This window comes from Poecilia reticulata, linkage group LG1, assembly GCF_000633615.1.
Source record: "Poecilia reticulata strain Guanapo linkage group LG1, Guppy_female_1.0+MT, whole genome shotgun sequence".
NCBI classification, from domain to species: Eukaryota; Metazoa; Chordata; class Actinopteri; order Cyprinodontiformes; family Poeciliidae; genus Poecilia; species Poecilia reticulata.
The window spans coordinates 5801611-5817555 of record NC_024331.1 but is presented as its reverse complement, the minus strand read 5'-3'; the positions used below and the strand labels follow the sequence as shown (position 1 = coordinate 5817555).

General features: G+C 41.8%; 1 protein-coding gene across 1 annotated transcript; it reads left to right on the top strand.

The window, feature by feature from the left end:
- The first annotated feature begins 4334 nt into the window (after positions 1-4334).
- Positions 4335-15716, top strand: nptxrb (neuronal pentraxin receptor b). The gene is made up of 6 exons (XM_017305539.1): positions 4335-4479; positions 4664-5400; positions 8392-8791; positions 9793-10034; positions 10959-11138; positions 13900-15716. The coding sequence occupies exons 2-6, from the start codon at positions 4669-4671 to the stop codon at positions 14143-14145; spliced, it is 1800 nt and encodes a 599-aa protein (XP_017161028.1). The 5' UTR covers positions 4335-4479; positions 4664-4668; the 3' UTR covers positions 14146-15716.
- Positions 15717-15945: the final 229 nt, after the last annotated feature.

Below are 15945 nucleotides of genomic sequence, written 5' to 3'. Positions count from 1 at the left end.
AAMCTCCGCCTTCAGAAGATCTCTGTCATGGGAGGCGGAGCTAMGTCCACCCAGGTGTTTTGCACAGCTGAATGGTTTCCATGGGAGATTAAATTTCTCAAACAAAGCCTGAAAAAATCACAGCAACACTCCAGGTATGTTTTATTTATGTATTTATTTTTTAATTTTAGGTTGCATTTTATATAAAACTTCCTAAAGTGATACTTTGTTGTTTTTACTCAAACTTCAGCTATAACACTGATTAATTTGTATTTTATTTTGTTTATTGATTTATTTTGCCCATTCTTTGTAAAAAGGGAACAAACTTGGTCAGTTTTAGAGCTTATGTTACATCAATCTCAGTTGGTTATAGGTCTGAACTTTAACTAGGCCATTTGAGCACAAAAAGAGGCTTTAATCGAAACTATTTCACTGCAGCTCAGACTATATGTGATGGAAAACCAGGTCAAATAAGCGCTCAGCATTTCAGTATTTTTCTCCATAGTTATTTTTTGTGAAATCGCTCAAGAATTACACACATAAATCAATGCAAATTAGAGCGCAAATGAAGAGATGGGCAAAAAATAATACTACACAGATAATAAGTATTGAACACTCTTTCTTGTTTATCACCATTTGAAGACGTCTCCTGTATGGAGAAACTAGTCAGATGCATTGTTCAGACTTTCACACAAACTGTAGTCAGATGTTGATGGTTCTTTGGGTTCTTTCTATTCGTTCTGGTTCTTAACTTCCTTTTATAAATCCAGCTGCATACAAATCAAGCGACTGACGGGGCCGTTGTCGTAGTTTTGCATCTTTTGTCTGAAACCAATGAAGAATCTCCTTGGCTGTGTCAGTTTGACAACTGTCTTGTGTGGAAACCAACACATTTATTTATTTTTTTGGATTCTTAGAATGTTCCATTACATTTCAGAACTCATTTTTTCTTCAATTGTGTGAAGTCTACCAGGGAAATATGCTATATGACAGACAGCCCAAACAATGTTGCTCCCATCTGAAGACCTCGCTTTTGGCAGAGTGTTTTTGGGGACATATGTAGATTTAAAACCATCCTTCCTCCAAACGTGCAGTGAAATCAAAGATTTAATTCTCTAGTGACCAGACTATAATCTCCCAGTATTTCACTGGCTTGTCCAAATCTGGAGCAGCATCTTTAAATCATACTCTAGTAAATTTTGTTTCTTCAGCAGTGGAGTCTTGCGTAACGCCTGTCCTTAAAGACCATTTCTGTTTAATTTATGCACTTTTTTTGCAAGCTTTCTACAAGTTATTACTGTCTCTTAACACTAATAGTGTCATTTTATTTTGTAAAGTTCTCTGTGCTTTTACAAGTCATAACATTTTGATGTGTCGCATAGCTGCATGAAAACTTTCTAAATATTGACAGATGCCAACAACAACAACTATGCTGTATTATTCCAGCTATTAGACATAACTTTATTTTAAGATGAGTTTGTTTTTATGTCGTTGTGTGTGTGGATTACTTGGCTTGTTACCAACATCTGGTTACATTTAATGTGAAAAAAGAAAAACATGTCTGTTTTTATTATAATCATGGTTATTTTATCCATAGTATAAGTAGGAGTCATTAAAGTTCAACACCCAAATCCTCCACAGGGTGTCGCTGTTACACTGTTTTAGGGTTGCAGCATTCTGTGTGTGTTTTCAGGAGGACTAAGGCTTGGAGGGACATTAAGGCCATCCTGGGTTTTCATCTCTGTGTTTTGATGCCGCGATGAATAGTTCAAACAGCTCCTACCACGGCTGCTTCCTTTGTTCCTTTGCTGGTAGAGACGGTGTTGAAACATACTGTGTGTCATCTTTAGCTGTTTTCATTTGTATTTTTGGTCAGCGTTCAGTCAGACCCAGATGGAACCAAATTAGACGTCTCAGTTTACTAAGAGGCACCCTGAGTGACTCTGTGTATTTGTGTGTGTGTGTGTGTGTGTGTGTGTGTGTGTGTGTGTGTGTGTGTGTGTGTGTGCGTGCGTGCGTGCGTGCGTGTGTGTGTGTGTGTGTGTGTGCACCAGGTTTTTATATCCTTATGGGAACCTATTTCTGTCTACAATGTGGGGTTATGGGCACCATTGTTCCTTGTGGGGACATTTTCTTGGTCCCCATGAGGGAAATTGTTGTTTTTGGGTGAGTGGTTAGGTATGTGATGGTTAGGTTTAGGGTAAAGGTTAAGGTAAGGGTTAGGTATRTGATGGTAAGGGTTAGRCTGCAGAAATTAATGGAAGTCAATGTGAAGTACCCACAAGTGATGAAAACACGACTGTGTGTGTGTCGGGTTGGTTGTGTAAGTTTCTGTATTCTGAATTAGCAACTCAGTTCTTCTGATGTTTGTCTCATCAGAAAACATTTAGTAAAACTTTATACTGGGTGACTCGTACTTAAATCATAACATTTAAATTACAGATTTTAGACTTTTTTTTCTACACTGTTTTATTTTTCAGATATTTCATTTTTCCAATCAAGATGGTCTGTAAATAAAAAAGCTAGTAATGTGTAGAAACCCTGAATGTTTATTTCACTGTTACACGTTACAAAAATGTGGAGAATTGCTGAAAATATGTAGGTGTTATTCATATATATCGTTAATCTCGACAGTCATTTATCAAAGACATGGCCTGTAAAACAGATGTGCTTGCTGTTGCTTCACATGACAACTAAATAAAGCTGCACAACCTGAAGTTGTTCATGTTTACACAAAATACATTTTTTTCCCGATAAATCTTTGCAAATTACATGCGTGCAGTAAGCATGCTGCATGAATATCAGGCTGTAAGCTCTAACTGTTGTTATAAGCTTGGTCTAAACAAGCTTAGAGTAACTCGTAGCTCTTCTTCTAGTCATGTTGCAAAAAAGTTCTAGGAGGATAAAACAGAAAATGCTGCTTGAGTTTGKGAAATCGGTATTATTATCTCCGTATTCCTCTTTCCCCCAAAACAAAAGATGTGTTTGTGACCCAGTTTTGCATTAATTACATATTAGGCTTGTGTCACATCTGTGAATGTACAGACATGTGACTTGGCATGGATGTCGGCTTATAAAATGGCATGTGTGCATGCGGGCTTAAGGATGGGTTCAACTGTAAGTGAGCTGAGTCAGAATACAGATTATTTTGAGGTTTTGTCTTTGGTGCCTTTCAAAAGGTTTCATGACCTTATTCTTTGGGGCCGGCCCAAAGAATAAGCTGCTTAGACATCGTTGCACGTTTCTCCTCGACTTTAATGCAGGATCTATGCAGAACGGTCTCGRATAATGAAGAATGAATAGGGGGTTCCAAATGAACATATTCATATGTGTACTGTATAATATGTCCACTAAACATCTGAGTTAACATTTAGGYATATACAACTGTCAATAGTACTTCTAAAGTTACAAAACTAATCTTCATGTGAATATATCTGTGTAAATATGAACCTGACARAAMATTTAAACATTGACAGTTCTATTTTAGTCTGTACTGCTAAARACTTGTCATCCTCATGTGTTGTGTGATCATGTCGTCTTACTTGGTTCTCATATAAAATATTCATTTTGTTGTTGAGCCATGTTGTCTTGGTTTGTGGCTCTGGTTTGCCGTTTAGCCCTGTGATCATGTGATGTCATCTCCCAGGATGTATTATAATAATGTTTCTTTTTAATTATTGCTTGACACTAAACTAAACACAATATATTCACAAAATGAACAAAGTTCATTTTTGTAGAAAACAAATCTGTAAATCAGTGAGGGTTAATTGTTTTCCAGTATGAAAAATATTCAGTCCATTATCAGAAGCTACWGCAGGATATGGGACACTTTATGTGGTTTAATGAAAACTAAGGTTCACTTTTAAATAAAAGTAAACCCTGCTGTTTAACAAGCTAATCTTGATTAATCAATTACACAGACTTTGATTAATTGAACATTTTCTTTTTATCTTTTTTTTTTWTWTTCCGTAGTAACACTTTGGACACCTCGGTAGTCCCGTATCATAAACGACATGTCAGCGTTGATGCGGTCCGTGGTGGACGTCCCTCCAAATTAAATTCTGCTTAGGGCAACAACCTTAGTTCGGCTGACTAAGTAAAAAAAAAAAAAAAAGGTTTCTTTCCAAAACTCAGATTAACATTGCATTCCACGTCCACAGCTAGCGTTTTGCTGTTTTTCGTCCACTGCCCTTTCAGTAACAAGAGGCGAGGCGCGCGCTCGAACACACGCGCTCTCACRCGCTSGCGCACCCACAGATCCATCACGGCCTTGTTTGTTTCGCGCAGCTGCTGGAGGCTCACCTCTACTCTCACCAGTCACGCTCCTCCTCCAGCAGTCGTCCTCATGGCAACGCACGCACGGAGGAGAGAGCAGCTTAGCAACGCAGAGACGGAGAGCATCCCCGCAGGTCGAGACAGCGCSGTGCCATCGATATCACASTCAGAGGGAGGAAAGAAAGACAGGACACAGCAGCGCTACTGGAATCAGCTGAAGTCGACGTAAGCGTCACGTTTKCTCCTGAAAAAKAAAAATAACACCTCTTGTTTTCGTTAACACTTACTGTATTTGTCGTGATTGTAAGGCTCTTCGTGTAGCGCGTGTCCTCCTGCTCGTTGCGGTACGGAGTGATGCTGCATGTTTGTGAAGGCGATTGATCCGATCTGTTTTCCTCGGCTTTCGCAGGCGTGATGAAGTTCGTAGTGGTGCTGGTGGGAGCGGGCTCTCTCGCCTTCCTCGGCGCGGTCATCTGCATCATCGCCAGCGTTTATCCCCGAAAACGCGGCGTGACCGCCGGCGATAACAGCACYATGACCTCGGAGGCGCTGATCCAGCCTCTGGAGTCCGGGTCGGTGGCTCACGCCGGGCCGCTGGGAGCTCTGCACGGCCCGGGGTCTTACGAAGTGGACAACGGACTGGGCGGCATCGACCTGGAGGTCCCCACGCTGAACGAGCTGAATCTGGGGAAGGAGACGGCAGGCGGGTCGGCGAAGCATTACAGCTTCAGTCGGCTGATTTGTACTCCTCTACCTGTTGGGGAGTGTAAGACSAAAGAYCTGAGGCAGAAACGGGAGCAGAAGCAGCAGCAGGCGGATGAGCCTCCATACGGGAACGGGGGAGACGAAGACCTCCGGACGACAGCGGAGAACCTCCGGCAGATGGTCTTACAGCAGAACGACCAAATCCTCATGGACCAGCGGACCATCCGGGAGCTGACGGGAAAGCTGAGTGAGTGTGAGAGTGGCCTGGAGGACGAGAGGACCACACCGGCGCGGAGCGTCGGGGTGTGGAGCGGGAACCGCCGCGTGATGGCCGGGGACGACGTGAGCTCTACCTCGGCGGCGCAGCTGCAGACGGCCCGGGCGGTGGAGGAGCTGGCCAGGGCCATCATGGACCTGAAGGACCGGATCGAAAAACTAGAGGTATGTAGGCCTACGTTGGGTGGGAAATCAAAACTTTACACAACCCAAATCTGTTGGTTTCAGTAATTAGGGGATTGCAACAAATGGTATCCATAATTTTGAAATAAAGTCCTTTTTATAATTTTTCTGACCCAATTCTTGTTTTTATTCAAGCCATTTTAAAAAACATAAGTTTTTTACAACCTGCCATATATCTTACCTAGTGTTTCCCGTAATTATTAATTACAAAAATTGTAATTATGAAATCTTTATTCCAGTTTAAAAACACAAAAGGGGACTTTTTTAACTCATCTGAGGCAGTTTCACCTCCTTAGAACTACATAAGCATAAAATCTTCAACACAGTCAAGCCTCAACTTTATTATTCTACCCTGGTTACTAATTCTTTAGCTAAAATAGATTTTTAAAATTTCCCATTTTGTTCTTGTCATTACAGCTGAATGTACAGATGTGTTCTTCATTTTTAATATTCAAAGCAAATTTTAAAGTTGGTGTATTATTCAAAAACAGTTTGATGTCTGTACTCCGCATGTAGTCGAGCACCCCCTGCTGGCCTGGAGGTCCTAAGTTGCATCCTAGTTTGCTTATGCATCGGGCAGCTGCTGGAAAAAAGAGGCTAATAACTGAATCATCTCACAAAATGTTGTCGCACAGGCTGCCTGTCCGTCTTTATTCCTCCCCCTCCGCTCTACAAACCAACTCGTATTGACACAAATGCCCCTCATGCCTTGCTCCCGCTCCCACATGCTCAAGGGAAATCTTTCAACGTAAGCCGACCCTCACACCCCAGTGCGCCCCACCTCCCATTATGTCGGCTGCCTGCTCAGCATCCAACACTCGGACATTGTCGTGAATAAAACATGAAGCTGGCCGGACGGGAAAAAGGCTGCTGGAGGTGGTTCGGGGTTTAGAGACCGAAGGCGTGTGTGTGCGTGTGTGTCTGTGTGTGTGTTCTCAGATTGCGAAACAGAAGACATTTATCCACGCACATGTGCACCCATGTTTTGTTTTTCTACCTTCACATTGACTTCCGTTCATTACTAAAGCCTGACCCTAACGCTGAACCCAAAATAAACTCACATCAAAACTTAGCTGTCAACGCCACCCAACCCAAAAACTGCAGCTCTTCTTATCACGTCGGACCTCGTAAATCCATACAACGTTGGAAAAAATGGGGCCTTACAAGGTGCAGAAAGTCTTAAGCACACACACGTACACACACACACACACAGAAGCCCTGCTGCATCGCTGCCAGCCGTCGGTGAGCGCAGTCACAAGGTTGTCTCCATCAGTGTGAATTTATATCCTTGATGTGGAGATCCACCGCCTCAGCAACTCTCTTGATATTACACATCGCCCTCGCAAACGTCTCATCCACTGCTGCGGATTTGCCTCTGTTTACAGCAGCCTCGCAGACACGTTATTTATTATTTTCTGTAGCTTATGCTCTGCATCTTATTAACGGCTTGAGTGATTATCAGTACGGCAGCAGCTCATTTTAAAACACTTACTGTGCAAAAAATAAATAAAAATAGCAGCTTTAGGAAGTGTTTTTCCCCCCCTCATATCCAGAAATTGTAGACAAACACTGGCCAGTAAAATGACTGTAGAATGTTGTTATGTGTAAGATTTTAATTTTAAGAAAGGCTCGACACAATAAGGTTTAATCCAAATCTGTCATTATAAGGTCATGGATCAGACAAAACAAATGGCTTGATGGAAATGAAATCCTAGAACATCAAGTGAAGAGCCCATTAAAAACTTAGTTCCACTCTATAATTTCTGAAAAATAACAATTTTAAAAACTGCTTAAAACAGATGCAGATTGAGTCATTACTTGACTGTTTTTGTACATTGTGCAGCATTTTGAAATTAGTACGTGAAGATCTCATGTGTTGTGGTCTTAATCTGAAACTTCTTCAACAGAAATATGAAGTAAGAACAAATAATGGCCCTACTGCAATCGCTGCAAGTAAATATTCATAAAAAACAGCTCTTATAGTTCCTCAACTTGCTTGTTGAGAAAATATAACAAAAAATGTTACCTGCAAGTACCTTAAAAACATTTTCACATTTTGTTATTTCACGTCTGCATCATATAACCTCAGTATAAATCACAGAAAATTGATGCAGCATAATGGCATTGTAGCATGTCGCATTGTTGAGATGATGAAGGCAAAGAAACAACAGAATCTTCTTAAAGAGAAAGAGGCTCAATTTTTTTTCAAGGCATTCAATTTCAAAGTCAAATTCCTTTTTTATATCTGATACATATGTAGCATATTTATAACAACTGAAGGTAGCATAGTTATTTGATTGTGTTATAAAATAGCACTAAACAAATAATACCTTTTAAAGGTTGTTCAAATCGAGCAACCGGGGATCAGATTCAACGTTTAAAATAAGAGCAAAGATGCTGAAGGGTTTCCATATGTTGAGCCACACAGTTACGATGAAAGTTAGTACCAGTTTGTTTGTAAGGTTTGTAATTTTCATATCATCTATTGTCCAGATTTATTATGTCATCCCTACACCCAAATGTCTTATGGAGCTAAATTGGGGCCATGATGTTTGTTCAAAACCTGAAAAAATAACTGAAACTGGAAAAAACATGTTGGAAATTAAAAAGATTTGAAACAGAAAATTAAGATTTGAAGCTGAAAAAAATGTTCAAAACTACTTTTCATATTCAAGTTCTTTTCAGTTTAAAGTAATATTTCAGCTTCAATTTTTTTTCCAGTTTAAATTTTTTTCTCTTTTGAACGAACTTTATGGCCCCAATTTAGTGCCATAGATTCTTCTAAGTTTTCTGTTTGTCCTAGCATAAAGATAAGCTGAAACTGCTGGTAAAAGCCTCGTCTTTGTTTCTACATAATATATGTCTTTTAGTACAACTGTTGTTTTCCCTTATTCTTTGCTAACTTCTGTACGTGTCTGACCTTTTGTTTCTCCGCACTGCTAAAGACTAATATCTTTCCCCACCACTCTACAGGCGGAGATAGGTCCCGGAGCCCTGAACCTCACAGATTCATCGGTCGTCGGCAGCAGCAGCAGCGGTAGCCACGGCGGCGGCAACACCCAGACCGGGGACACTGGCAGGACTCCATCTTCGTCGGCCGGCGGCTCTCCATCCCCCGCAGCGGGGGGTGCYCCGGGAAGCCGTCGTCCTGCTTCCCCGCACTCCCACGGCTCTAGGCCGACTTCTTCCAAAGGTTCCCCCGGCCGGGGAAAGAGCGTCTGGAGGGTGGAGGACCTCGAAGGGGAACTGGAGAGGAAGATAAAACTGCTGAAGAAGGAGCGCCAGGGCATGAGGAAGGAGACGCAAGATCAGCACGAGAAGATCGACAAGGGCATCGACTCCGTCAACCACCGCATCATGGAGCTGGAGCACAGTGAGTGTCTGTGGGAGTAAACCGATACCCACGAGGAAGCGGATAACCGCATCCGCGCGCTCTGACATGAAAGCACCAAGAGCGGCGCCCGAAATGAAAGTTTAACGAGCGCCGCGGGTGAACTGGGTCATCACAGCAGCGGAAAATACACCGTGTGGATGAAAATAAGATGGCTAATGAGGGCTGAGGGTTGGGAAATGTCAAGCGGGGACAGGGGGCGCGCAAATAATACAGCTATAAATAGAGTCCATTAAGTTCGGATTTAATTTCATCGTTTAAACCTCTGTTTCGTCAAGTCTCAGGGCAGAAAACCACTGGAAAACCGAAAATGATAAATAGGTATATTTCAAACAAAAATCTGGGAATTTACAGGATAAAGAGAGAGATTAGCAAAGGCAGGAAGCTTCAAGAACACTTACTTAGTCCCTTTTACCCAAACGGTTTTATAAAAATCAACGTTTGTCATTTACATAGTTACCCAAACACTTATTTAGCACTAAACGTGGGCTGGTTAAGGTACAGCAAGGCTTTGCAAGTATATAGTTTAAAAAGTCTTAATATGTTTTCATCACACTGTTGCTAAGATACAAGGCCTGAGGAGTGACCCAAGTTTTCTCTAAAAGTAAACAGAGGACGTCTTCACCCTTTCTTTTTTTACAAGAGAGAAATTTCCAGCTCTTTGGAAAAGTGGTGTAAATAAATCAGTTGTTCTGGTGTAGAAACAAAAGCTGCGCTACCAATCTCTCTTATCGATGATGTATCAATGTTTTGCTGCTACAGCTGATAAACTACCAGGAAGTTGAGCAGCTAGCTGAAGGTTAGCTACCGCAGCAGATAGCCCAACTAATTAGCCACCCAATGTGTGTGTTACTCTATAGAGCAGATTGGTACACACATATAGGTTTGTCACTGAAGTAATCACCTGTCAGCCCATCTTTTTCAGTGCTTCTTGCTTCTTTCTGACGACCTCTCTTCATTTCCCCTGCTCTGTGTCTCCACAGCGCTGACAGAGCCTTCGTTTCCCGACGGCTTCGTGCTCTCCTTCCCCATGCGGACCAGCTACATGCACGGCCTGGTGAGGAAAGAGATCACCGAGATGTACGCCTTCACTGCCTGTGTGTGGCTCAAGCCCAAAGAGGGGGGCATCGGGACCCCCTTCTCGTACTCCGTGCCCGGGCAGCCCAACGAGCTGGTCCTGCTGCAGGGAGTCCACAATCCTGTCGAGCTGCTCATAAATGACAAGGTAGAGAGCTTTTCTCACACCCATCAGTCGTAAATATTGCTTAACCCTCAGGGATGCAGCGATCCACTTTTTTCCCACTTCTGATACCAATACTTATATCTGAGGTTTAATCTCAACCATATATCGATCCGAAAGGACAGGAAATTACACACTACGGAGGATATTTGCTGAAGTTGAGCGAAATAAAAGTTTAAGGTTAAAGGTCCTAGAGGTTTCTTTGAGCTAAAGTTGAATAACGATGGGCATCACAGCCATGGGGGATTTAACACCCACGCTTTCCATGGTGAGACATTTAAACACCCTCACTTTTCATGCAGTGTAGCTAAAAAAAAGTTGTGTTTCTGCGGCGTTGTCTTTGTGTCACCAAACTGAGTGTGCGGTGAAACCGATGTGAGTGCATAAGTCTTTGTAAGCAAACAATAACTTGTTGCGTCGTGCGTTTTACGTTTCACATTCGGTCGCTAAATTTGAGTCTGACATGACTTTCCTGCTTCTCATGTATGGAACACCATGAGGGCCAAAAAGCTGTGTGGTTTTACGTCTCTGTTGTATGAAAAGTACTTTGTCAACATGCAAACAACTGCGTTCGCAACTTAAAAGCATAGGTAAATAAACCTCACCACCAGCGATTAGCAGACAGATTGTTTTAATCCATTCAGAAAGACAAAAAAATACTTGAACTTTGCAGCCTAATAATGTGCTGTTAGGCATGTAGGCTTACTCTGTGCATTTCAGGTATCATCTCTATATTTGTTAAGTTACTATATGATGTGATAGCCATATGATAGCCACCTGCCTGACTTTGATTAAAGTAGAAGAAAATGTCAACAAAGACAACTGTTATTGTTTACAGCTGGAGGAGGTAAAACAAAAATGATTCATCACCATCATGTGTTTTTTTGTTTTGTTTTGTTTTACCTTTAGGTGGCGCAGCTTCCTCTGTCCCTACCCCAGAATGAGTGGCAGCACATCTGCGTCAGCTGGACCCTGCGAGACGGGGTGTGGAAGGCCTTCCAGGGGGGCAAGATGAAGGGCAGAGGAGAGGGACTGGCTGCCTGGCATCCCATCAAGCCTGGGGGAGTCCTGATACTGGGACAGGAGCAGGTGGGCTGGACGGACGGATGGATAAAATGTTGGAGAATAGGCCATTTTTGTGGAAATTATGTTTTTGTAATGAATGAATGAATAATAGCTATAGACCAGTGTTTCTCAACCTTTTTCGGGCCAGCGCCCCCTAGCCTTTATCCAGGTCCCTCACCGCCCCCCACCAAAAAATGTGTATGCTACTTTGCACTGACAATTATTTTATTATTAATGTTACTATCATTATTGTAGATGTTTTGAATCGGCGCACCGATTATGTTTTTCCGTACACTTCTGCGTGCCTTACGCTCCTTCACCTCGCGCACATAATGGGGTAAATGTAGCGGGTTTTGCCCTAAACCCATCGGCGTCTGGAGGAGGGGGCTTGAGGGTGGGGAGGGTATGTTTCTACGCTCCTTCGTGGTGGGTGTCGATTTATGTTTTCGCATCCACCTGAATAATGTGTAGTTGCGCCCCTGCCCATGGCACTTCAACAATATTATTTTATCTTTTACCTGGAAATAGTGTCTGTTTATTCTTGCCATACAGTCCTCTGTATTAATTATTGCTCGAAAGGTCTTGCCATACCAGTTCATTCCTCCGTATTTACTTTAGTTTCTTAGTTTATTCTTGCATTTTGTTCTTCATTCATTTCCATTTAGTTTCATTTGATTAGTATTATCCTCTCTTGGTTTATTGCTATGTCCACTTTAGTTTCTYTCCTGTTGCTACATTTATTTTATCGTTTATTGACCATCAGTAATTTTCATTCATCACCTGCTGCGCTTCCTAATCGTCATAATGTGTTTCACATCATGTGTTGATTTTTCACTGTTCAGCATCGGATTCTCTGTTTTTATGCCATAATTCACATCTAGTTCGCCGCTCCGTTTTGCCCGATTCTCATGTTTCAGAATTTTGCGCATTGTGCGCAGCATTTTTTATTTTTATTTTTTACTCCCTAAGGTGCAGGGCGGTTGGGAAACATATCAATGGGGAAAAGGCAGACTGACATAAACCTTTTAAAACAACAGAAACAATTTCTGCATTCTGATTATTGAAATTTAAAAGTGCTGTGTTGTTCTATCACACCCGTTTCATGTCGGACCACTTACAGCTCCGGTGTTAACGCTATAAAATGAACGCTCTCTATCGTGGTATCACCCATGGAGGGATTTCTTTATTTAAATGGGTTCATTTTTCAGAGGGATACAAAGTGAGGGTATCGTGATTTTAGTAATTTTAGTAATTATATGTTTATAAGAACGATTTTCCATGGAAGCGGGCAGCTTTCAAACGGAAATAAAACACTTTTTAATATAAATTGCTGCACTGACATGATCACAGAACTGCCAAAACATATGTAGCCTACATAAATACCAGACAAAGTGAATCACAGCAGCGTCATCAGCCGGTGTAACGCTGAACTGATGCGGAGCGGAGCTGCGCCATGAAGCTACWAACACTGAATAGAAGAAGAGCTGCCATCGATACAGTTGCAGCCAAGCATGATTTAATGTCACACAATACAGTTTTACCAAGTTGCTCAAAGTCTATACTGGTATTGTTGTGGATTTAAGGTGTAAAGTTTACCTTCGACCAAACGCCCTCCAGTGGCGCAACTACACATTATTCAGGTGGATGCGAAAACATAGATCGCCCCCACCAAAAACTTTTCACTATGTGGATTAAGGCTGTAGAGAAACTTAAAAAACATGTTGTTTTCTAATGTACATTTCTGTCACTTTAAGACCATTAAACTTCTGCAAAAACCCTGTGGACAGGACTTCTGATCAGCAGATGAGAAGCTGGTGCCTGATGAACGTTAGCGGTGCTAATCCGTACAGCTGGTTGCCACCCTCCTTCATTAGTCAGTCAGCTACATTACATAACCATGATCAAATCTTGTGTTATCCCTCCTCGCTGCTGTCAAAGAAGCAACCCAACGCTCATTCTGCATCGCATTGTCCTTTTGCTGAACATGTGAAGCACACAGCAGGAGCTTCCAATTCAATAAAGCGATGCGCCAATGCTAAACAAGTTGATTTGATGGGTAGGTTTTCGATGGCACTAGCACTTTATTAATCTCTGCTGTAAACAGCTGATGGATTGTTGTGTGGATGTGTTGACTAGATTTTATTGGAAAATCCCCCCACGGCTCCCGTCAAGAGGCAGCCCTGGGGTAGAATAAACATTTTTAATCTTATTTTTGTAGAATCATCATAAATCAGTGCTTCTGAGAGAGGCTTGGGGTTTTGATCCCTTTTCATTAATATTTAACCAGGAACGAGGACACAGTAGTAGACCTGACAACATTGCAGCTCGACAGACTTACAGTAGGTCAGTGTGAGCGTGAGTTGATGATGATAAAAAAGGATTAAAACACAGTTTGGTATAACCCCGATAATTGTCTTTTAACCTCTCTTCTTTGGTGGTCAGGTTTTTTTTTTTTATTCAGACAAACTGTATCAATGATCAATTCATCCACATATAATGTACACTGCTCAAAAAAATAAAGGGAACACTTAAGTGTTCACTTAAGTGTTTAAGTGTTCCTTTTATTTTTTTGAGCAGTGTACATAAGAGCCACAGACAAATGGGATACATTTCCGTCACTTCCTACAGTTGTCATGCTTTTTTATCATAACTGTTTATAAGTTTGTGGTGCTAAAAGTTCAGTGGATGAATATATTTGGCAAAGCTCTGCTTAATATGAAATAAGCAAACATTCAACTGACATTCAGCCATTTGTTGGTCACAGTGGTTTGTTTTTCTACCCCAGGACACGCTAGGCGGGCGTTTCGACGCCTCCCAGGCTCTGGTCGGGGAGCTGTCCCAGTTCAACCTGTGGGACCGGGTGCTGAAGCCCGCCGAAGTGGCCGCTCTCGCCGACTGCAGTTCCTCGGCGCTGGGCAACATCGCCCCCTGGACCGATCAGGACATAGATGTCTACAACGGCGCCACCAAGGAGTCCCTGGACCCGTGCCACGCCGCCCAGAGATCCAGCCCCTCCGGCCCCAAGCAGTGAACGCTTCACGGGGGGGGGGGGGGGAGGAACCAGCCAATCACAGCTCTGTTTGGCGGTCTACATTCAGATGTTTAAAGCTATACCAAACCGGAGTTTAGAGTATATTTTGCTTAAAGGCGGGTCTTGCTGGTCAACTGAAGGGTTTGTGCTACCGAGCTGTAAAGAGTGGTGTATTCGTTTCGTTCTTTGTGTTGGTGTACACGCACATGTGTTTACTTCTGCAGCGAGATACGGCGCCTTCAGTCACAGAATCACTTGTAAAGGCAGCACAGTGGATCAGCTTCTGGCTTTTACAGCTTCAATGAAAAAGCTGTAAAAGCAAAACTGCGTTTCCATTGACCACACAAGTGCGCAAATTGGAATTTGCTAAATGGAAACAAGAGGCATTTTCGATGAAACTTACATTTTTCAGTAAAAACGTTTTGCAATAGGATGAGTTGCAAAATTTCGCAAAACTACAGCAGGAACACTGTAGGTGTTAGGAGGACATACATGGCATGTCTTTTATCAACTTATTGTGTGAACAAATGTATTCGCTCGATTTCAATGACGTTACTTATTTGACGGCAACACAAAACTTGCAAAATTGTGTTTCTTTTCCCAACAATTAGCAGAAAATCAAGAAATGTTTGCGCACATTTGCAATGGAAACGCAGCCGGAGACACGTCTTGTCATTTAACACTTAGGGGATTGTTCAGGCAGAAGGTCTGATGGCTTCGTGTTAGGGTGAACACGAAGGATTATGTTATGTATGAAGCTGCAGTTATTCCATTTCTAAGGTTTCTCAGACAGCACAGTGACGCCAGGTTCTGTCTCCGCTCGTCATGGTCATTCAAAATGCTTCAGATGAAACCTGTTGTGCTAATTTTTTACTTTTTCACTAAAATGATAAAAAAAAAGTTTTTTTTGTTTTGTTTTTTTTTTTGTTTTTTTAACGTATGTGATTCCGTTGAGTAACTGTGATTTTAGGTTTTCTATAGTGCACACCACAATTTAGTAAAATGTTTGACTCTAAATGTGCAAGTGTAACGTCCTCTTGGTAATGTTGCTCTGTTCTTAGTCCGCTCTCCTGCTTCGCTGTAAGAATGTCTCACACTTCACCGTCCCACAGTTCAGGGGACGAATTAAACTCTGCTGCTGCACAACACATATATCTCCTCTGACTTCTAAGAAATAAACACTTTGCCTCCCAGACCGCACGTCGGACACAAGCGGTTACGGCGTGTATGGTGAAACTGATACTCTCTGAATGTAAACCAGATGAAATAAGTATGTCTGCATGAGTGTTTCTTGTTTGTGAAAAAAAAAACACACGAAAAAGACAAACTTGCAAATGAATCAGATTTTCCCATTAAGAAATATTTCAGTAGGAAATCATAACCTCTCAGAGAAAATGCTTAATGGCAGTGGATTGATTGGATTGATTCTTGAGTTATGAAGAAGAAATCTGTTATATAATTGGCAGTTATGTGGAGAAAAAAAACCAACGCCTTTATCTCATGCCTTTATCTAAGTGAAGAAAAAGAGAAAACGAGCAAATAAACAGAAAAGATGCTTTTGAAACACTGCACCATTTCGTCCTCCACTGTGTCTGATTTTCTCAGTTTCACATTTCCACTGACTTCCCACTGTAATAGGAAAGTTGCATATCTATCTTTTCCCTTGAAGTTGAAATCAAGCATAACCTGACAAAATTAGAACAATCAATTTTCAAATAATGTTTTTATTTATTCATAGGTTAAAAAAAAACCAAAAAAAAAAACTATTATCTAGTCAACACTCTGCTGAAAAATGATAGC